Source organism: Telmatherina bonti (genome assembly GCF_933228915.1).
Source record: "Telmatherina bonti genome assembly, chromosome: 14".
NCBI lineage: Eukaryota > Metazoa > Chordata > Actinopteri > Atheriniformes > Telmatherinidae > Telmatherina > Telmatherina bonti.
The window spans coordinates 34744151-34767551 of NC_136612.1; the positions used below are offsets into that span (position 1 = coordinate 34744151).

At 44.5% G+C, this 23401-nt stretch overlaps 1 protein-coding gene across 1 annotated transcript; it reads right to left on the bottom strand.

The window, feature by feature from the left end:
- Nucleotides 1–746: 746 nt before the first annotated feature.
- LOC306765667 (NACHT, LRR and PYD domains-containing protein 3-like) lies at nucleotides 747–23058 on the bottom strand (the record flags this gene model as incomplete). The annotated part of the gene is given in 16 exon segments (XM_079253151.1): nucleotides 747–904; nucleotides 4088–4615; nucleotides 4746–4792; nucleotides 13511–13672; nucleotides 15338–15467; nucleotides 15470–15504; nucleotides 17169–17339; nucleotides 17435–19223; nucleotides 19370–19574; nucleotides 19737–19815; nucleotides 20646–20897; nucleotides 21013–21236; nucleotides 21324–21397; nucleotides 21452–21705; nucleotides 22758–22928; nucleotides 23009–23058. Coding segments are annotated over 16 exon segments (4329 nt in total).
- Between the last annotated feature and the right edge of the window lie 343 nt (nucleotides 23059–23401).

Sequence of the window (23401 nt, forward strand, 5' to 3'; positions counted from 1 at the left end):
GATAGAGTTCTTGTAAGGAATATGTCAGAGCGCGGAGGACCTGGAAAACTGCGCTCACATTGGGAAAAACAGATACATATAGTTGTCTCCCAAAAAGGGGAAAACAGTCCGGTTTATGAAGTAAAGCATGTAACATGCGCCACAACCAGACACACTCTCTTGTGGAGCGGGCCATCAGGCTGCTAAAGTGGAGGTGGAGGTCCATCGATGCATCAGGAGGCAGCTTGTGCTACTCACCTGCAAATGTGTCAAAAATTGCGCGGGCATGTGCTGTGCTGCGTAACATGGCACTAAATGCAAACGTTCCCCTGCCAACACCAGACCCTACTATTGTCCCCGACCTCGAACCCCATCCCCTTGTGTTTGAACCAAATGCTGCAGATGTACAACAGCGTCTGGAAGTGATGCAATGCTTATGACATAAGAGGTAAAGAATTTTCATTTATTTACAAGTTTCTTTAGTGCAGTGCCTATGTCTTTCAAGGCAGACTTTATTTTTCTTTCAACTCCGTAGCCACCTGTTTTATGGCACTGATTGTGTCCCTCTGCACCTGCAGGACTTCTTCTGTGAGGACACGGCTGCTACGAGGGGGCGCATGAGGTGCCGTGACGTCAGGGGCGTCCCCATCTCCAACCACAGCTGTGGTACTACTGCTCTAGCTGAACACCCAGGAACTATAGTGGAAATGCATTGACACTAAATAAACTGGTGGCATTCATATAAAAGTTGTCTGTACATGTTCATTTTATAATTTGAAATTACCAGCATCATCCGGAGCCTGTTGCACGTGTGCTTCTGGGTCCCCCTCTGCCTCAGACACCACTCCACTCAGTAGGGACTCTCCGATTAGCCCTGCCAGCTTCTCAGCTGTGGGAGTGAGCTGCGGTATTTCCCTTCCTCCACCTGTGGTGCACACACTATGTTTGTGGAGAGCAATGCACTTCTTTGCCTCCTCTTTGATGTCGGACCACTTTTTTTTTAATCTCCGGGACCGTCCGGCCTTCTGAGGAGACGGCATTTACTGCATCGGCCACCTGCTGCCATCTCTCTGCCTTTCTGGCATTGGTGATGCCTGTCCCATGTCCGTCAAATAACACCTTTTTACGGTTTTCAATGTTTTTGATGATGACCTCTACCTCATACTCCATGAAGTTTCTATTTTTTGTTCTTTTGCCCTGCTGAGCCACCATGGAAATGAGATACTGAATATTCATCTGAGGCGTTTAACTGACCTTTTATAGTCATCATGAGGGCAGAGAAATGCACTTCCTCACCTGCTCCAGATTTAGTGTTGATCCTGATTTATGAAGGGAAACGGGTGTGGAATGTGGTGCACACTGCTTCGTAAAGGGAAGTTTTTTTGCGCCGCATTTCCTGTTTTCCGTACGTACGCCACCTGTAGACAGCGTTGCTCCGCACAGTTTGATAAATGAGGCCCCTGGACGGGTTTTCTATGTCCACCTTCTGCTCCTGGGACTCAGACCGGATCCAACAGTCCAGCACTGGAGTCTCAGACTGGTAGCGGGTCCTGCAGGTCTGCAGGGACCATGTCCAGTTCTGTCCCAGATCAACGCTGCAGCTGACGGTAACGTCATCAAATATTACTAAATATTTAAACATTAAGTATTTTTCATTTTATTTTTATTTATGTAAAATAAATTGAAACATGTTTCTTTCCTGAGTCTTTAGGATTCAGCTTCATTTGTATCGAAGAAAAAAGAGTTTATTTTATTTATTACAGAAAACAGAATCTGGAACAAAATGAGAAAAAAAATTTCACCTGAAAAACTCACAAGCAGCAGATTGTTATAAACACGACACTTTATATGTTTCATTATTATCAAAAACACAATTTTTTAATATAAATATAAAAAAAAATCAAAGAAATGGAAAAAACTGGAAAACTTCAGGTATAAAATTATGAACACATTTAACCAAAAGTTTAAATATTTTTATAGGGGTGGGACTTGATTAGAAAAATAGTCCAATTAAATGCAGACTTTGTAGTTAATTAATCTCAATTAATTACATTTTAAAGGCAGAACAAATTTTGTCCCAAAAGCAACATTTTTTTCACTTAAATGAATTTTAATCAAATTAAATCGTAAAATAATCTTGGAAACAGGCTTTGTAATGAATGAATCTGGATGAACAGGACAGGACTGGAACATTGACAGGAACCACAGTGAGCGTGATGGAAGTCACAGCAGGACTGTGGAAAACTCTGGAATGACAGAGAGTCCATGTCAGACTGACGTGGCTGAACAGTTTGTGAACTGTGACGATGGTGGAAAAGTTTTTAGAAGATCTAAAATGATGAGACAGAAGAATCCACACAGGTGAGACGGCGTTTCCCTGTAAAATCTCTGCTAAACGTTCCACAGAACAGAACATGTGGGCCCACAGCAGAAGCCAGAAGACATATTCATGCAGAATATGTGGTGAAAGTTTGGCTCAGCGTAGCAAAGTGACTTGTCCCAGCAGAGTCCATGCAGGTAAAAAGCCTTTTAGCTGCACTACCTGTGGAAAACGGCTTTCTTCTACAAGTCATCTGACTGTTGATATGAGAAGCCACACAGGTGAGAGGCCTTCTTCCTGTCACACCTGTGGAAAATGTCTCAGTGGGAAGCGTCCACATGCCAAGCCACAGCGGCCAGAAGCCGTATTCCTGGAAAATATGCGCTAAAAGTTTCAGCCAAAGTTCCAGAGAAACAGGCCACATGGCGGGACGCCTCTCCCCAATGACGTGCAGGGAAACGCTGGAAAAGCCCAACTCCACGTTCACATGAGAGCTGGTGGCCCATCAATGCTTTGTACACTAAAGTGATTCTTTTCAGATGCTCACTATGATTGTTTCTATCAGCTGGAGGAGACGAGCCTCTCAGAAGGCTTTCCAGTCTTTTCCTCTTGTGGATGTTTTTCTGCTGGAAATACAAAGAGACGTCAGCAGAGAGGAGGCTCCTCAGCTTGTAGCGTCTGTGTCAGTGATGCTAGAAATGTTGGCCTTTGTTTTGTCTTCTTGTCCACATTCAACTCTCAGCTGTGTCATGTTGTTGGGAATTCCTCCCACACTTTACTGAGACATGACCAAACGTCAGCAGCAGTGTTCTGCAGCAGCGGTGTGTTCTAACCAGCGTGTCGCGTCTGGATCACCTTTTCTACAACATTAAACACAGCCATCAGACAAGCGGACGCTCTCCTGTCCTTCTCATTAAAACAAGACACTTTTCAATCAATAAAAGCCCTTTGAATGTTTCTGGCAGTTTGCTGATTTCATCTGGAAAGTATTGATAAGTGCGTGTGATCGGCCACTAAGTATGTGTACTGGAATAGTAAGACTTAAGATCTTCAGCTGGATCTTTCTGCTTTTACTGACAACACAACACTTGTAGTTTCATACTTTCATAGATTGTGGATCAGTTTGATCAGGTGGAACTGATCCACAATCAGTGTTAGGTCCTAACTGGACAGACGGACGTCCCAGAAGTGGGACGGACTTTGGCTTGTTTGACTTCCAAGCTAATGACGACGTCTAACCTTTCTTTTCTTTCTTTAGGTAGAATTTGAGAAAAAGGAAGAAATGAAAGTGAAAGTAATTCCAGGAAGCATCAAACATTAGAATGAAATGCTCTGAAATCATTTCACTTTCTGATATTAAGAGCAAACTAGAAGAAATAAAGACTGAAATGATTGTGAGAGTTTTTATTGAGATAAAAGGAAACATTTGGAGAATGTGACACAAATCAATAATGCATCTTTAATTCAACATGTAACTGCAGCCGACATGAGCTGAACACAACATCCTGATACTCAGTGTGAAGCTTTGACTGGAAACAGACAGAAAAACAACATGTGGATCCTGGAAGAAGCTCAGCTTCCATCTTTAAAGGACTGAAGAGGAAGAAGTTTCCAAGAATCATTTAGAAGAGTTTCACACACAAACTGAATCTGAAAAGATGTTTCTGAGTGAAAGAGACAGACATGTACAGCCTGAAGCATCTGTTCATCAGCTTCTCTGCTGCCAGCAGAGTCTTTACACTCCACACAGAGACACCCAGGAACCAGACCAGGAACCAGACCAGGAACCAGACCAGGACCAGAACCCAAACCCAGCATAGAGAGGATGAGTGAATGTGGTGATGAAGGTGTGGAGGTGGATCAGGGAGTCAGAGGAGACTCTGTAGAAGGACAGAGAGCCAGCAGGACAGTCCACATACACTGCTACTCTGTTAGAGACAGAGGAGGAGGAGGAGGAGGAGGAGGAGGAGGAGGAGGAGGAGGAGGAGGAGGAGATGGGTGTTTCTCTGTTATTGTGACAGACAGAGTAGCCTCTAACATCAGAGCAGATCAGACTCCAGGACTGATCATTACATCCAAACACAGACCTCCTGCTGATTTCTCTGTAACTCACTGCTATATGAACGTCTCCTCTCCACTCCACCTCCCAGTAGCAGCGACCAGTCAGAACATTTTCACACAGCAGCTGAGGATAAATAAATCTGTCTGGATGATCAGGATATGACTGAAACTCCACCCACATCACCTTCCTGTTGTTGTCAGACAGTTTGAGTTCTCTGCTCACTGTGTTGACGTCGATGGTGAGTGGACAGGAATCTGATGGAGAGAACAAACACAATCCAGCTGCACTTATTGATCTATTGACACTTTGATGTGACTGATGAATGAGTGATGGGACAGTGTGAAGATGGTTGAATGTGATGAATCCAGTGAAAAACACACTTACACTTCCTCAGACCTGGTCTCAACCATGCTTCTCCAGCAGGCTCCACCCTGAAAGGAGGAGGGGGGTCAGAGCATGCTAACATGGACATGACATGTCTCTCATTTAGACCCAACCACAGCACTGCTTCAGCCATCACCTTCATCACTACTGATAGAATCACAGCTTTAGATCAGAACAAACTATTGTGCTGCTTTATTTGTTGACTTATCAAAAGCATTGTGTGTGTCTGATCGGGAGGACCGGGATAATTCCTGGTGGGCCGGACTTATGTTTGGGCAGCAAGGGCCGCTGGTTTTCCTATTTATTTATTTATCATTTGTTTATCACCAAGCATCATTAGACTGTTAATAACAAACCTGCAGAGAACAGAGCAGTTTTTATTCTTTATTCATAAGGATTAGATCTCCATGGACACTAATTTGCTTGATATTTAATATTCAGAAAAGGAAATTCTGATGTAAAGAATAGAGTTGGAGATTTCCCCTTTAACTCTGCTTTTTATTTTTGTGAAGTTGTGATGAAACTGTTTACTTACAGTGAAAAAAGAGTTTATAGTGTTATTAGAAAGTAAAACTCTTTCTATTATCTTCTATTTAATGTTTAATATTTTATGTATGACTTTATCTTTAAGGTTTGGACATCTATGAACATTTATTGAACAGAATGTAGATTCTGATTTTGTTCTAAAAGATGTGTTGGAGATGTTCAACAACATCTGAGTTGAAATAAATCTGAATTATGAAACAATCCTTACTTGCACTAAATTGGAGATATTTTAGAAAACTAGACTGGATTAAAAGGGGTTGCAGAGCAGTGTGCAAGTGTAGACTTAACATGTAAGGTTATCATTGGTTGGTTTTAAAAGGTCATAGTGGGCTGGTCTGAGGCATAAAACTCCAGGGCTGAAAATGAGTCCCACTCCGGATCTGCAGTTGATCACAATATTCTGCTGAATAGATTACGCAATCTAGGTTTCCATACGAGTGGCTGTGATTGGTTCTCTGACTACTTATCATCGAGGCGTCAATGTGTAAAGTCTGGTTGTCACGCGGTTCTGTGCTCTTAACAAGGATGATGGTGCAGTCATCGCTCCGTTGAGGTGCTTTATTTACAACTCCTCCTAGGGCTGCTCCATTATGGTCAAAATAATCATCACAATTATTTGGACTGAAACTGAGATCTGGATTATTTAACACAATTCTCCATTATCTTTAACAAGATGAATTTATTTAACATTAAACAGGCTTTTAAACAATGTCTTTAGGATTCCACATCTTTTAGAAAACAAACAACATGAAGCTTTGTCTTGACAAAGTTCAAATACTGATGTAAACTCAATAGATAAATATAAACTATGTTGTAGTGAACTTCCACAACCTACTGCCATTATTCTACATTGCACCTGCAGCCGGAGGCGACTGGGAGACTGGCCGCCGGGTGCTTTAGGACGGGAGAGGCTCCCGCTGCTCCTTCCTTACAGCAACTGCAGAACAATATGAGCCTTCAAGTCAGTCGCCAAAACACCAGAAAAGTCTCCAATAACTCCAGTAAAAGTCGCTAGATTTGTCGCTTTGAACAAAAAAGTCACCAAGGGGGTTTGAAAGTCTCCAGATTTAGAGAGAAAGTCTCCAAGTTGGCAACAGTGTCTGAATGAAAGCAAAGCGGCTGTGGGAGGAGTTTACAGCACAGCGCTGCAACGCCAGAGACGCTCGATTAGCAGCTGAAGACAGCAGGAGAGGAAACTGCAGAGAGGAAAGAAATCACACCCTTTTATTTTTATCATCGTTGGAAACCCAGATCGTCACTGAGATTAAAATCTGATTAATCTTCCAGCCCTAACTCCTCCAAAGTGCAGCAATATATACAGTGTCCCGTCCCAGTATGTACAATATTTACAATATGTACAAGATCTCACCAATAGTTCTCTAGATGCCAGCTTCACAATACACATTCCAACCTACTCGCCACCCTGCCAGCTCAGAAATGAGCTCCTTATAAACATCAAGCTCCTCCCCTAACAGGAAGCTTCCCAGTTACCACAGATAGTAGGCTTTTTCTGAAACACCGTTTGTTCTCCATAACAAATATGCATACCAAAACATTCCACAAAGGAAACACATTTAAACATTCCCAACATCAGTAGAATCATCATAACACAGGTCAAAATAAACAGGATTATTCATGTGATACGGCGTTTCAGTGCATCACGTGACGGTGACGTCACTGCCGCATTGCGACAGGTTGACGTCTTAAACGCGGCCCGAGCGTTGCCTCGGTTTTCACAAACTACCAGCAGGCCTGGAGATGCACGGTAAGTAACTGTCCAGCAGCTTATTCCCAGTATTAGTAAGGAGACAACTGGGTGTGCTCCCCTAATGATCTGCTAACAGTAGGTGGAACGTCGGGAATGCGGCTGCTAACCGGTACCGTGGGTGTGTCTCTGGTGGCGTGATGGTCCTCAGGACCACCGTCAGCTAGGTACAGGTGTGTGTGTGTGTGTGTGTTTGGTGTCGGTCTGCAGGGTGTGTCACAAGGCTTCTTTGTCACACTACTAATTTTAAGTTCTGACATCGTACCTGTAACTAAAGGTGTACCACCAGGGTCTGTATCGGGACCTTTTCACCGTTTCTGTCTCGGGCCGATAGGAGCTGCCTTTGTATTTTAGATGTTTGTGGCCAACGCATGTTTTTATCTTTGTGTTTTTAATGCATGTTTTTCTGTGGTTTAAGTGTTTGTTTTTATGGACTTTTTGGCCATGGATTATGAACAATGGAGTGCAGCTCCGCCCTGTTACGTTTCCCCTTTCCCAATTATGGTGGATTGGTGGACAATAAAAAGGACTGATTCAGCAACAGGTGAGACCGATCAGCGGAAAGAGATCCCTTGGAGCGCGGACAACCGGCAATGGAGAAACGGAAACGCCTCCTTCAGGATAAGTAAAGGGACGAACCAAACCCTTAGGACATAGTGTGGATGCGTTAAGAAAAGAGACAAACAGTTGCCGATTATCTCACTCCGGGTTTCTCTTGGCAGGACTTCAGACTCTTGGCACAGCGGGGCCAAGCAACGCGGACACCGCAGAGCAAAGAGATCCTCCGCTTGATGCAGAAGGAGGAAGGACTTAGCGCCGTCGCACGCCGCCACACACATTCACAAGATGCTGGTTCGCCTTCTAGGAGGATTGTGGACAGGGGCTTACAAGGGACTCATAAGGACCGGGTGCCCTGTCCCCTCCATTTATTGGGTTGGGCTATTTTATTTCTTTTATCCTTTTTAAATTCACGTTTTAGCTTTAAGTAAGAGAGTGAATAAACTCCTTTGTTTTTAAATTCCACTGTCATTCGTGTGTGTGTTGGTGTGGCCCGGGGATCAACTGGAAGTCACAACTTGTGACATTAACAATATAATTCCTTCTCTTAGTGACTGTCATGCCCGCTGATATGCAGATGACACTATCCTGTATTGTACTGCTGACTCGATGGCCACAGAGAAACTCCAGCTTTCTTTTAATATTCTTCAGGAGGCTCTTATCAGCTTAAAGCTGGTTTTAAATGACAAAAAGACTAAATTGATGTTATTTTCCCGTTCCAGAAACATGGACGGCAGCAACACATTTTTATTTTTATCTAGCAGGGATGGCTCTCGCATTCAGCGAGTCACTGAATAGAAGTATGTCGGCCTCTGGAGAGATGAAAAATGAACCTTTAGGTACCATGTCAATGCTCTTGTCTCCGCTCTACGACACTCTACGGCTTCCTGTATGGGAACAAATCATACCTATCCCTAACTGGCAGGAAGAAAACAGTTGCCTGTCTTTTTATCAGGGTTGGATTACGGCGACATCATCTATAGACATGCAGCAGCAACAACCCTCAAACCTCTGGACTCCATCTACCTCTCTGCTCTCAGATTTCTTACCGGGGAGAGCTATGACACCCACCACTGCCTCTTCTATCAGAAGGCTGGCTGCTCCTCTCTCAGTGACAGATGCAGGAAACACTGCTATTTTTTATTTTTAAGGCTCTGACTGGAAAACTGCCTCCATACATTTCATCCCTACCAGAGAGGAGCTGTGGGTTTGATCCCAGTCGTTCCAGTAGCCTGACCTCTTTAAAGTCCCGTTTGTTTGAGTTGGGCCTTCTCTTTTAACGCTCCAGATACATGGAACACTTCAGTAATCTCTGGGACTGGAGATCATCCCATCTTTTACTGATTTTAGATGTTTCATGTCTGACTTTTTAAATTCATCATGGTCTTGTTGTTGTGAAGTATTTTTATTAGTTTTATACAACCACGTCATTGACTTCAAACTTTTATTTATATTTATCTTTGTGAAGTCATCTGGATTTGTTTTGATTTTATTGTTCTGTGTTTATGATGTGTTGCTGTAAACTCATCGTCCCTGTAAATGAGGGAAACCTCAGTGACTAACCAGTTCAAATAAAGGTTAATAAATAAGTGACAGCTTGTCATTTCTGGGAGCACATGTATAGAGAAGAAACTGACTGAACGGGGGTGAAGAGGGTCTGGTGTGAACGAGACGGGAGCTCATATGCAGGCTCTGAAATAATGGCACACATTGATGGAAAGATCAGTTAGCTGACAGGAATAAACCTGCAAACAGGTTAAGAGGATAAAGTAGTGACAGAAACATGATGGAAATACTTTAGAAGAAGGAATCTGAAGTGAAATGTGTCCAACAGGCAACAATACAGGCTGTGGAAATAAAAAGCAGCATGATGGACTGAGGCTGCAGCAGAGGCCGACCGATGGAAGAAAGGTTGGAGAAAAAACTCACTAATTCTGGAAAGAAGAGCAGAAAAACCAGATCACACATTTAGGAACTGATCAAGCTTTGATGGATCTTTCTGTCGGTGAGAAGCAGGAGCTTGTCATGCAGCTTTTCATTCTATAGATTTTATAAAAAAGAAAAGAAAAAGTCACGTTCAGAAGTTCATTTTTCTGACGGCCTCATTCACTGACAGTTTTTTTTAACTTGTCCAGCATGAAAGCAGCAGAATGATGGTCTGGCTGCTGTGTTCTGCTGAGCAAAGAGGAGCTTCATAGATATAAAGATCCCCTTCATCATTTAAGTTTTTATTTTATTAGTTTATGTAGAATAAATGTTGGTTTTACTGAGTTTCCATGGTACAGCTGGACCTGAGCGGAGAAGAAGACAGAACAAGGATAGAAAGAGAACAGAAAGGAAAGTAAACAGAAGACAAAGAGGAGACAGAAATACACCAGGAAGGAAACACTGCAATCCAATCACAGCTTCTAGACCATCTGCTGCACCTGTACAGAGACATAAAGGGCATCTCATGGCCCCCCCAGGAAGACAAAGTCAGCAACTGGAGGAGCACCAGAGATGAACAAAGTGGAAAAATGGATTTCAACTAAAAGCAGAAACACACACAGAAGTAAATGAAGGGAAAATGTGTGTTAGTGAGTAAACCTGCAGGACGACTCAGTGACTGTGTCACATGCAGAACACACGGAGTGAAACGTGTTCGCACAAGAGTCATCATGCCAATGTGACCCCGCCTGCACAAAGGTCAGAGGCAGGCCAGGAGGACCCCGAGACCCAACGGTAGCCACCCCGACCACAGACCCCAGCCCCCCACCCTGAAGTCAGCCCGGCGCCCGGCCACGAGGGGTCAGAGGGAGGCCCCGGCCAGAGCCCCCCCACAGTCAGTGGGCACAAGCCCCAGGGGGCCAAGACCGGCAGATGTAGACCCTGCCGGGTACCAGGCACCCAGGGTGGACAGGACACAGGCCCCTAAACCTCCCTACCCCACAGGTAGGGGGCCCACACAGCGCCCACAGAGGACTGGGACCCCCAGCTGACCACCCAGCGGGGGCCAGTCCACACCCCGGTGCACCAGTAGACTGGTCAGTGACACAGTTTTAACGTCTCTCTTCACATCTACGAGCGTTGCCAACTTTCAGAAGTGAACATAAGGGACGGCCACCGCAGCTCCTCGGGGCCATGACCACCACGGCCCCCCTCCCACAGCAGTGCTGGCTTTTATGTTGTGTCTATAAAGTGCTGTTAATTAGGCTCCATAAAGCCGTAATAACATGCTTCCATATTTAATATATAACAGGGAAATATAGAAGAAAAAACTGCAGAATCAGTGAAGCTGGTTACTGAGAAGCTGCATGATGGAGCATTTGGCAGCAGCTAGGGATGCACTGATCCACTTTTTGGGAGTTCCGATCCGATACAGATATCTGAACTTTGAATATTTACCGATACCAGATGTGTTTATGTGAACATTATTGTGACTATGGTTATTACTGCTGTTATAACTGTGTAAGATTTCATGAGGTTGTAATAAATGACCCATCCTTTCTGAAGTTACCTCACCAGTACAAATATAATGACATTACAGGTCTCACAGTTTCAACAAGTTTTATTCTGATTTGGCATATTTTACCTAAATACAACTATAAATGTGTGGTTTTGAAACAAAGATCCAGCTTTTAGTGCCGTGTTCCTCATCGCATGCGGCTCACTGACTCGTGAAGCAGCCTCTGGCTTTCTGAAAATGCATCTAAACAAGTCATAATGATCCTCAACGCTGCAGTTCTCTCCACAAACAAGAGCTGCAGGCTGCTTGCAGAAACTCTGCTGTCCTAACGGCCCTAACTGACCCTGTCAGAGTTGCCAGTTCTGGCTGATTTCAGCTGCAGCGAACTCCACCAAAGAGCTGCTCCGTCGGTAGCTCCGTATATATAATGAAAAAGAAACGCCCACATTCTGGAGGCATTATTGTATTTTCACCAGATACTGTTGCATAAGAATGCCATTACTCCGTGCAACATTTAGGATAACCATTCCTTGCTAAAAAGCTGAATGTTACCGATTTGGCAACATAGCAGGATACGTAGCGTGGGAACGCTGTTTTTCTGGGGGGGTGTGGCGGTTCTCCTCTTCTTAGTTTATTGAGTGCAGCTCTTGTTGAATTAATAGTGAGGATCACTGTTTTAGTGGAACAAAAAATGTCACATTTTAACATTGAAGGCATTTATTTCTTTTAAAACACATCTGGAACATGTTATCAAACACATCTGTGCTAGCTTGATACTGGTACCGATACAGATACCAGTATCGGTTGTGGTATCGGTACACTTTTATTAATACCAGGTACGAGTACACACGCTTGGTATTGAGGGATGCACCAATACCAATACTGGTACTGGTATCGGTGCATCCCTAGCAGCAGCAGCAACTAAAGCAGGTCTGCTTGTGTGGAGGGAGCAACAATGAACTTTTAAACTAGAATCCAAACAATCTGAGAACTTAATGAAATTATTAAAATGAAAGTTCTATTAAAAATAGAAAAGTTTTCTCTGAACAGCATTTATTTATTAACTGTTAATCCATGAGTCTGACTTATAGTTAAAATGGACATATATAATATTTAGATGGGTGAATACTACTGTATATTAAATAAATGATCATTTAATCAACTGTAAAAACTCAACATGGTAAACAATCAAAGCACAACAGTCTCCTGCAGCAGCTCCACCATGTTCTGACATCTTCTGCTAAAAGGACGTCATGTCCCACACTGGATCAGTCAGAACCGGGTCACTTCTGTGTTCTTACGTGTCTGCAGCGTTGCCTTCCTGATGCATGATGTGTGACATCAGACAGCCCACCATGCGCCATGCAAACACTCGCTGACACATTTTACACTTTGTCCTGTAACCGTCTCCACTGACGCTGTCCAGCTAATGAAAGCGTCTTGGCTTTGGAGGACGTGGTGGCGTATCGGTGCAGAGGACATCTTTAAAAGGCGCTGGTGTTGTGAGCAGCATAGACATAATATATTGTAGACGCTGCATTAGCTACTGGAGAGGGAGAAATGCAGCCGCCATATTGGACCGGAAGCTAATCTGATAGCATTCCTAGCTAGCAGCCAAACAAGAAGATGGCAGAGTATTGTGCAGCATATTCCTGTTCCAGTCTGCAGACTGGTGGAAACAGGGCAGGTGGGATTACTTTGAAGTAAGTTTTCTGACAAAGTAAGATTTTGTATTATACATTAGTGTGTGACTGATAGCCGTCACATGTAATGTAATAAACACATGCAGGTGGAACCTCAGTCGTTCCAGGAAACACTGATGCAGTAAGAGCAGCCGGGACTCTGCTCACAGCGTCACAACATCTATTAACTGGATGGAACTAATAGTTAAGGTGGAGTGCTGCTACACCTGAGCAAAGGTTTTCCATTGGAGACTCAGCTTCAGATTAAATGTAACGGTATGTAGGCATGTAGATATTTATTTAGTGCAGGCGTTTTTTTTTTCTTTTTTCCTTCACAAGCAGATGGAGAAGCTTCATTCAGCTTCTATGCTCCACATGTCTGGAAGAAACTCCCAGAAAGCCTCAGATCAGCTGGAACATCCAGGTGAAAGACCCTCCTGTTCTCACCTGCATTTCTAGATTTCTTATTTAAAAGTCCAAATCTGCTGTTTCATTAGAAACTTGATTTTATTTTAAACTTGATCATGTTTAATAGTTTCTATCTGATGTTCTTTCTCCTTCCTTTCTCTCTTGTTCCTTGCTCCTGCAGATGTTCTTCTTGAAGACCATCTATGGATATTTTATGTTTCTGCTGTGAGTAGAAGGAAAAAACAAATTCTGTGTGTAATAGTTCATCTAACACTCCATCTGACTGAGTGAAGGACAGAGAAACATGTACAGATCTTCCTCCTCTATCAGACATGATGTGGCTGCAGCAGCCTCTCCATACCTGAGTCTGTGTGGATCCTTCAGTGCAGCCATCAGCAGCTTCACTCCTGACTCTCCTGGATGGTTGTAGCTCAGGTCCAGATGTTTCAGATGGGATGGGTTAGAGGTCAGAGCCGAGGCCAGAGAAGCACAGCCTTCCTCTGTGATCAGACATCCTGACAGGCTGCAGAAAACATGAATTAACTAAAATAGCTTCATCTAAACCATCCACCTGTATCTTAGACCCTCTCCCAACGAGCCTCTTTAAGGACATTTTCCCTTTAGTTGATACAACTCTATTAAATCTTATCAATATGTCTTTAGTGACAGGATATGTACCACAATCATTTAAAACTGCTGGAATCAAGCCTTTACTTAAAAAGCAATCTCTGGATTCAGAGGTGATAGCAAATTATAGACCTATATCTAATCTCCCGTTGATGTCCAAAATTCTGGAGAAAAGTTTCAGCTCAGCTACATGCCCACCTGAGCAGAAATAATTTATGCAAGGAGTTTCAGTCAGGATTTAGAGCTCATCACAGAACTGAGACGACATTGGTGAAAGTTACTAATGACCTTCTTATGGCCTCAGACAAAGGACTTCTGTCCGTACTTATCTTGCTTGATCTTAGTGCTGCATTTGATACAGTCGATCATAACATTCTGTTACAAAGACTAGAACAGGTGGTTGGAATTACAGGTACAGCGTTAAGCTGGTTTAAATCATATTTATCTGATAGACTTCAGTTTGTTCATGGAAATGACAAGTCCTCCTCACAAACTACAGTAAGTCATGGAGCTCCTCAAGGTTCTGTACTTGGACCAATACTCTTCACACTATATATGCTCCCTTGAGGCAACATTATTAGACAGCATGGAATAAACTTTCATTGTTATGCAGATGATACTCAGATATACTTATCCTATACCAAGCGGAGTTCTTCATTCGCAGACTGCAGGCTTACTTGTGGTTCTTAGAGTCTCAAAGAGCCGAGCAGGAGGCAGAGCCTTTGGTTATCAGGCCCCTCTCTTATGGAATAAGCTCCCAGTTAGTGTTAGGGAAGCAGACACCCTCCCCACCTTTAAGACTTGGCTGAAGACTTATCTTTTTGATAAGTCCTATAGCTAGGGATGGTTAGCATCCCTTAGTTATGCTGCTATAGGTTTAGACTGCTGAGGGACATTTCCTGATACACTGAGCTTCTTTCTCTTTATCTCTCTCTATCTATCCCCCCCAATAACTGTGTTGCATCATTAACATGTATGTCTCCCGTCTCAGCAGGTCTCCCTGGCCGGGAGTAGCAGTTCCTGTTGTCTTTCTGTCCTCTTCCCCCCACACAGCAGAGGCAGATGGCTGCCTGTCCTTGAGCCGGGTTCTGCCGGAGGTTTCCTTCCTGTTAAAGGAGAGTTTTTTCCTTCCCACTGTCGCCAGTGTGCTTGCTCAGGATGGGAGATTGAGTTGAGTCCAACTCAATCTGTTGGTTTCCTTATATAGGCTGTTATGAATTGGCTTTCATTATGTTTTCTTTTTCCTGTCTGTAAAGCATCTTGAGATGGCATTGCTGTGATTTGATGCCATATAAATAAAGTTGAATTAAATTTAATTGAATTGAATTTAACAGAAAACACAAAAACCTAGAGAGACTTGCAGTGAAAGTAAAGCTGAATGAAGAACTGGACTCGTCTCACATTGCTCCCTTTGTGTTGCTGCTTATTGTGGAGTGTTGTGGTTTTTGTACTGCAATGACACTTCAGGGCCACCGTAGATATTCATACAAACAGCTTCTGCAGGTATCATGTAAGTCATGAATAAAAACTCCTTTAAACACTCAGTGTGATGAATCCTGACCTGAGAGTTTCCAGTTTGCAGTTTGGACTCTTCAGTCCACCAGACAACTTCTTCACTCCTGAATCCTGCAGGTTGTTGTTACTCAGGTCCAGTTCTGTCAGACTGGAGGACTGGGAGCTGAGAACAGATCTTCACAGCTTCTCTCTGAGAGACCACACACACTCAGCCTGGCGAGAAAGTTTCAGAGAAAAATGCAAATAAGACATGTGAGAAGAAGATGACAAGATCAGGACTCATGTTGAACGTCTCCTCAAAGGCCACCTGTAGAGAAAATCAGGTTGAACTCTGCAGAGTTTCATTGTGGTTTTACTGTTTAGGATCTTAAATGTTTCACTGTTTTGTTTTAAATCTGGTACATAAATAAATCTATTTTTTTAACTTTTTTTCAAGTACAATGAAAAAACAAAATAAAGAAACAGACATAGGAGGTGAATATGAACCAAAACAAACTGACATCAGTGTGCTGTCCTCACAACACGTGACTATGTGAAGCTAGACAGGCAGCGAACAAAGCAGCAAATATAAAGTTCTCCACACAAGGCTTGCTTTTCTTGTTATCACTGAAGATCTTTATGAATTATTATATTTGCATTTCCATTTTTATAACTGAAACATACTGCCTGTACTTCCAGGGACTTATAGTGGGGGCTTCTGCCTGGAAAGACAGGTCTTGTCAAGTCCTGGAAGAAGTATAAGGGAGCATTAAAAGATCAGATGAGGTCTGACTTTGGCAGCATGTTGAGGCTGAAGCAACTGAGTCATATATAGAGAAGACTGACCAAGTAATGATCTGAAGACTTTTGTCTGCAAATAAGCCCAAATTCTCCCACTAGGATGGTATTTGTAGGAGCCATAAATGTAGTTTAGACGGGGAATCATCACTGGGTGGATGGTTGGTGTTACATGGTTGTCATGGTGATGTGGAGTGGGGTCACATGGATGGGAACCAGTGTAAATCTAAACCAGTGTTTCCAGTCCTGCTCCTCCAGTTCCACTGCCCTGCATGTTTTAGAGGCAGCCCTACTTTAACACACCTGAATGAAATGAACGGCTCATTTACAGGCTGCAAAGAACTTGATGAGGAAGTTGAGGAATCTGAATCAGGTGTGTTGGAGTAGGAACACGTCTAAGACATGCAGGGCAGTGGTACTGGAGGACCAGGACTGACAAACACTGGACTAAACTATTGTAGGTGTTATTTTAGGATTTTCTACACTGCTGGTCCTGAGAACACATTTAGTTTCATGTTTACATGCAAATGAGTGTGAAAGGAACCTTGAAACGTGGACGTTGAGCCTTGTCTGCCTGGAGGACTGGGATCTGAGAACTGAAGACAGAACCTCAACCCCTTCACCTGAGAGGACACAGCTGCTCAGTCTGAAAATGAAGAAGATTTGTCTTAAAATGATGCCACATTAAATGCTGATGATGAGCTGAGAGACTCATGCAACAAAGAAAAATGATGAAAATTTCTTCTGGGAGGAAAAAACAGGAACATGAAGCCAAACACTCATCTATTCTTTTCTTCATATATAAGACTAATATTGCTTTAAGTTTATTCCAGAGACCAGCCAACATTTTGGGCTTTGGGTAGTATTTCCTTTAAATGAATAAGTGTTGATATGTTGGACTTGTTCTGTCCATCTTCCAGTCGGTTAGTAGCTACATGAGCTAAATCAGGTAAGGCTGAATGAACTGACATAACAAGAACCTTTTTCATGCTAATGTGTTCATCTGGAGAAATTCCATTCTGTTCATTTCTAAATAGTCCAGAAATGTTTCACATTATTGGATCACAAAGACTTTATGAAGCTGAAGAAGTAAAACCAACCTGAGAGTTTCCAGGTTACAATGTGGACTCTGCAGACCAACAGACAGCTGCTTCATTTCCAAGTCCTGGATGTTCAGGTCCAGGTCCAGTTCCTTCAGTCTGGAGGACTGGGAGCTGAGAACTGAGGACAGAGCTGAACATCCTCCATCTGAGAGGGAACAGCTGCTCAGTCTGGAGAGGAAATAGACCAGCAGTAATGTGTTCCATGATGTCCATTAAAAGCAGCATCAGTATGTTTCTCCACATCCTGCTATATATGTACTTACAGAGCTTTGTTGGAGGCTTTGACCACTGGCAGCAGCCTCAGAAGAACCTCCTCTGAAGGAGAGTATTTCTGCAGGTCAAACACATCCAGATCTTCTTCTGATGACAGTAAGATGAAGATCAGAGCTGACCACTGAGCAGGAGACAGTTTATCTGTGGAGAGACGTCCTGATCTCAGGGACTGTTGGACCTCCTCCACTAGAGAACCATCATTCAGTTCATTCAGACAGTGGAACAGATTGATGCTTCTCTCTGCAGACACATTCTCACTGAGCTTCTTCTTGATGTACTGAACTGTTTCCTGATTGGTCTGTGAGCTCCTTCCTGTCTGTGTCATCAGGCCTCGTAGGAGTCTCTGATTGGTCTCCAGTGAAAGACCCAGGAGGAAGCGGAGGAACAAGTCCAGGTGTCCATTTGGACTCTGTAAGGCCTCGTCTACAGCACTCTGATGGAGACGTTTTAGATCATGTTTTATTGATTTAAACCTCTTCTGTCTGAACAGATTGACTCCAGACTTGATGAAGGTCCGACGGACATGAAGAGCAGCCAGGAACTCCTGAAGACTCAGATGGATGAAGCTGAACACCTTCTCTTCCTGCTGGTACAGTCCTTTCTCCTCTTTAAAGATCTGTGTGAAGACTCCTGAGTACACCGAGGCTTCTGTGATATCGATGCCACACTCTTTCAGGTCTTCTTCATAGAAGATCAGGTTTCCTTTCTGCAGCTGATCAAAAGCCAGTTTTCCCAGAGACATCATCATCTTCCTGCTCTCTGGACTCCAGACTGGATCTGTCTCAGCTCCTCCATCATACTTGACCTTCTTGACTTTGGTCTGAACCAGCAGGAAGCGGGTGTACATCTCAGTCAGGGTCTTGGGCAGCTCTCCTCCCTCTCTGGTTTTCAGCTCATCCTCCAGAACTGTAGCAAGGATCCAGCAGAAGACCGGGATGTGGCACATGATGTGGAGGCTTCGTGATGTCTTCATGTGGGAGATGATCCTGCTGGCCTGCTCCTCATCTCTGAACCTCTTCCTGAAGTACTCCTCCTTCTGTGGGTCAGTGAACCCTCTGACCTCTGTCGCCATGCCAACACAGTCAGGAGGGATCTGATTGGCTGCTGCAGGTCGTGTGGTTATCCAGAGGCGAGCAGATGGAAGCAGTTTCCCCCTGATGAGGTTAGTCAGCAGCACATCCACTGAGGTGGACTCTGTAACATCAGTCAGGATCTCATTGTTGTGGAAGTCCAGAGGAAGTCGACACTCATCCAGACCGTCAAAGATGAAGACGACCTGGAAGTCTTCAAAGCTGCAGATTCCTGCTTCTTTAGTTTCAGTAAAGAAGTGATGAACAAGTCCCACCAAGCTGAACTTTCTCTCTTTCAGCACATTCAGCTCTCTGAAAGTCAGTGGAAATGTCAACTGGATGTCCTGGTTGGCTTCGTCTTCAGCCCAGTCCAGAGTGAACTTCTGTGTTAAGACAGTTTTCCCGATGCCAGCCACTCCCTTTGTCATCACTGTTCTGATTGGTTCATCTCTTCCAGGTGGGGGTTTAAAGATGTCTTCTAGTCTGATGGTTGTTTCTGGTCTGTCTGCTTTCCTGGATGCTGCTTCAATCTGTCTGACCTCATGTTCATCATTGACCTCTGCAGCCCCTCCCTCTGTGATGTAGAGCTCTGTGTAGATCTCATTCAGAAGGGTTTGCTTTCCTGCTTTAGCGATCCCCTCAAACACACACTGGAACTTCTTCTTCAGAGAAGATTTTAGTTTCCGGCCACAAACTGAAGCCAGAAGTTCTGAATGAAAAGCAGAAATCAGACGAGTCAGTAAAGATTTCAAGCCTCTGAAGAAGGAGGATGTGAACATGTGATGTTCCACGTGTTGAGACGTCAGTAAATGTTTCATTTATCAGCAGCTTCAATCTTTAGAGAAATCCTCTTACTGCTCTGCAGACGCTCAGCCAGCTCCTCCTGCTTCATTCTCCTCAGGAAGTCCACTGTGATCTTCACTAATGCCTCTCTGCTGCTCTTCCTCTGCTCTTCATCCTCACCCTCCAACACTGAGCATTCTGGGTAATCTGGACTCAGAAGCTTCTGGATCTTCTTCAGCTCCTTCTTCACAAAAGTGATGATGTTGTCCTCCAGCAGCTGGAAGAGAAAACCACATGAAGGACACAGTCAGACTGAAAGCATGGAGCCAAACATCAGATCCATGTTGGACACGCTGACAATCCACTGGTCTACAAAGTGCAGCGTGGAGATGAGTGTGAACAGAAGAGATGGAGAAGTAGTTGTTGTACATGTACACACCAGAAATATGGAGTCCAGCTGTGTCTGATGCTGCTGGGCAGACTGACCACTGGGAAGCTCTGAGCTCTGCTGCTCCACTCTGTAAGGACATCAGGACCTTTATTGTCATTGCATCAACGTCACCATGGCAACAGCATTTTGTTGGCACTCGGCAATAAAAACAGCAACATGCATATTGAATGAAATGGACATTAAATGTAAAACACAGCAATAGAAGAATGAAAATCAGAATAAAAGAGAGGAATAAAAGCTGAGGTGGGCCAGAGGAAGACGGAGCAGATCAAGTATGATGTTGGCAGTTCAGTGAGGATGAAGAGGGAGAGTGGGGGAGTGAGGGGGGAGAGGCTTGATGGAGGAAACAGCTCTGTGGGGAAAAGCTGTTTGCCAATCTGGAGGTTGTGGGTTTTAAATGTCTAAATCTTTTCCTTGATGGAAGGGGAACAAAGTGAGTGTGTGCAGGGTGGGTCTTGTCTCTGAAGATGGACCATGCCGTCCTCTGTGGTCAGAGTGCAGCTCCTATGATCCTCTGTGCTGCCTTCACCACACGGGACAGATCTGTTTTGTGGCGTGCAGCTTGCATAGCACACAGTACAGCCCTGACAAAGGATGCTTTCTGTTGTTGGTGAGGAGATGAGCTGCTAGACCGGCTTGCTTCAGCTTCCTCAGGAAGAAGAGTCTTTGCTGAGCTCTCTGCACCAGATGGGAGCTGTTAATCCACCATGTTAGGTCTTTGCTTATGTGGCTCCCAAGAAACTGAACAGATTCAGGTCTTTCCAGCTCCTCTCCCTTGATGAACAGTGGGTGCTGAATGGTCCTACTGGTCCTTCTAAAATCCACAAGAAGCTCTTTGGTTCTGGTCGTGTTGAGAGCCAGATTGTTGTCTGCACACCACTCGACCAGGTGCTGGACCTCCTGCTGTAGGAGGTCTCATCGTTGTTGCTGATGCCTCCAACCACTGTGCTATCATCTGCAGACTTTACTATGGTGTTGGAGGAATGGATGGAGGGCTTCAAGTCCTGGATGAAGAGGGCCAGACCCAGAACACACCCCTGTGGCCTGTTGGTGAGGAAGTCCATGATCCATATGCAGAGTGAGGTGAGGAGACCAAGGCTGATGAGTTTCTGGAGCAGTTTATGGGAGATTACAGTCTTGGAGGCGGAGCTGGAATCCACAAAGAGCATCCTGATGTAGCTGTCTGCTGGTCCAGGTGCTTCTGGGCTGTGTGGAGTGTGATGGAGATGCATCCTCTGTAGATCTGTTTGCTCTGTATGCAAACTGAGGACTGTCCAGGTCTGCAGGGATGCTGCTGTTGATGTGAGCCAGTATGAGCCTCTCAAAGCGTTTCATAATGAGCAGGATGAGGCCAACAGGACAATCATCATGAAGGCATGTGATGGAGGGCTGTTTAGACACAGGAATAATGGTGGTGGATATGAAGCAGGAGGGAAGTGCAGCTTGTTGCAGGGAGAGGTTAAAGATGGAGGTAAAGACCCCCGCTAGCTGGTCAGCACAGGTTTTCAGCACACAGCCTGAAAGTCCATCTGGTCCAGTTGCTTTATTGATGTTAATCCTTAGTGTGGATCTCACCTGATGCTTCTGAAGGACAAATGACTGTCTGTCCTGTTTGGAGTGGAAGCTCCCACCATTTCCATCCCATAATGCTGTTTATCAGAACATCCAAAGCATGAAGTGTGTCAGGAAGGTCCCTCTCATACCTGGCCAGGTTGGTGTTGTCCTTCCAGTCATGAAGGGTTTGATGCCCTTCCACATGCCCCGGGGGTCCTTGTTTCCAAAGTCCCCCTCAGTCCGCTGCCTGTACCTGCCTTTTGCCTCTCTGACACTCTTTGCCAGGCTCTTCTGGGAGGTCATAAAGGTCAGCATATCTCCTGGCCTACAAGCAGCCTCTCTCACCTTCATCATGAAGCTCCCACTCTCATTAAAGCAGCTTTCTGCTTTGGGAAGATCTGGACTGTTTTAGTGGGCAGTAGCTCCACTGTGGAAAAGCTGATGTCATCCAAAGCAGCAGAGGTGTGCTCCTCCAAGCCAGATCCTTGAGAGAAAACCTCCCAGTCTGTGCTCTCAAAGCAGTCCTGTAGAGATACGGTGGCCTTCTTGGTCCAGACCCCTACGCTCTAGTTTTGCTTTGTTTCTGCACACTACAGGTCTGGAAGATGGAATCAGTATCAGAGAGATGTGCTCTCTGTGCTGAGGTGCCCTGGAGCAAGGCAGCCACAGCCAGGATGTGCTTGGATGAGACTGGTTAGACTGGGCAGCTCCCAGTAGAAATGTGTTTGATGTTGGAGTTTTTCACCAAGTAAAAGTTTGCTTTGTTGTGACTGCAGGTCACTTAGTAAGTGAGCTTCAGGGAATGTGCAGAACTTGTGGAAAGGTCCAGAATGTGAGGAGGAAAAACTGACGTTTGCTTCTACGTTCCACAGATGAGAAAGCTGAATTCTGGAGATGCTGTTTCCTGCACTGAGACAGAGTCTTCCTGCTTATTCTCAGCTCACAGGAAACATCCCATAAAACTGCTTATTATAAGAGCTTTATCTGGATATTTCACCTGGAAATACTGAAGATATCCGGACTAATATATAGATCCGTATATCCGGAATAATACTCTGGTATTATTGATGTGAAACACAAGCTGGAATAAAACCAAACTGATGCAACATTTACACACAGCTCACCTCTCTGGATCTGATTTAAACTGAAGAGGATGATCCTTCGACCTGTTGCTCTTAAAGGACAAACAGCTGGGTGCTGATCCAGGTCCTGATCCAGGTCTAGGTTCTGGTCCTGGTCCAGGTTGATTCCTGTGAATAAAGATGGTTTCATGGTTTCACAGCTGAATCCTGAAATTGAACATTTAGTTTGATGAAGACTCTGGAGGACAAATCAGATCCATCACATGACAAACATGATGCTGCAGATTCGTCTCAGACGTCCAGAAATGATTCAACAGAAACTGGTTTTCATCTGGAACCTGATCCAGAACCTCCACTGGACTCTGATACTCACTGCTGGTCTGAGCTGAAATAAATAGGTTTCTCCATCGACCGGTCGCTCTTCATGGACACACAGCTGGGCTCAGGTCCAGGTCCAGGTCCAGGTCCGAGTTTAGGTCCAGGTCCAGGTCCAGGTCCAGATGCAGGTCTGGCTTTAGGTCCAGGTCCAGGTCCAGGCTGGTTCCTGTGAATCCAGATGTTTGCTGATGTGAGTTTTTGTGATTTCTGAGAAGAGTCATGGAGAGTTAGAGATGGATATCTGACCTCTGAGTGGTTTTAGAGGGAGGGACTCCCTCCTCTCTGTCCTGATCCATGATGCTGGATTCACATTGGCTCACACACACTTTCTACCTCCACCTGCAGAGGAAACACACATTGGCTCACACACACACTTTCTACCTCCACCTGCAGAGGAAACACACATCGGCTCACACACACTTTCTACCTCCACCTGCAGAGGAAACACACATTGGCTCACACACACACTTTCTACCTCCACCTGCAGAGGAAACACACATTGGCTCACACACACTTTCTACCTCCACCTGCAGAGGAAACACACATCGGCTCACACGCACTTTCTACCTCCACCTGCAGAGGAAACACACATCGGCTCACACGCACTTTCTACCTCCACCTGCAGAGGAAACACACATC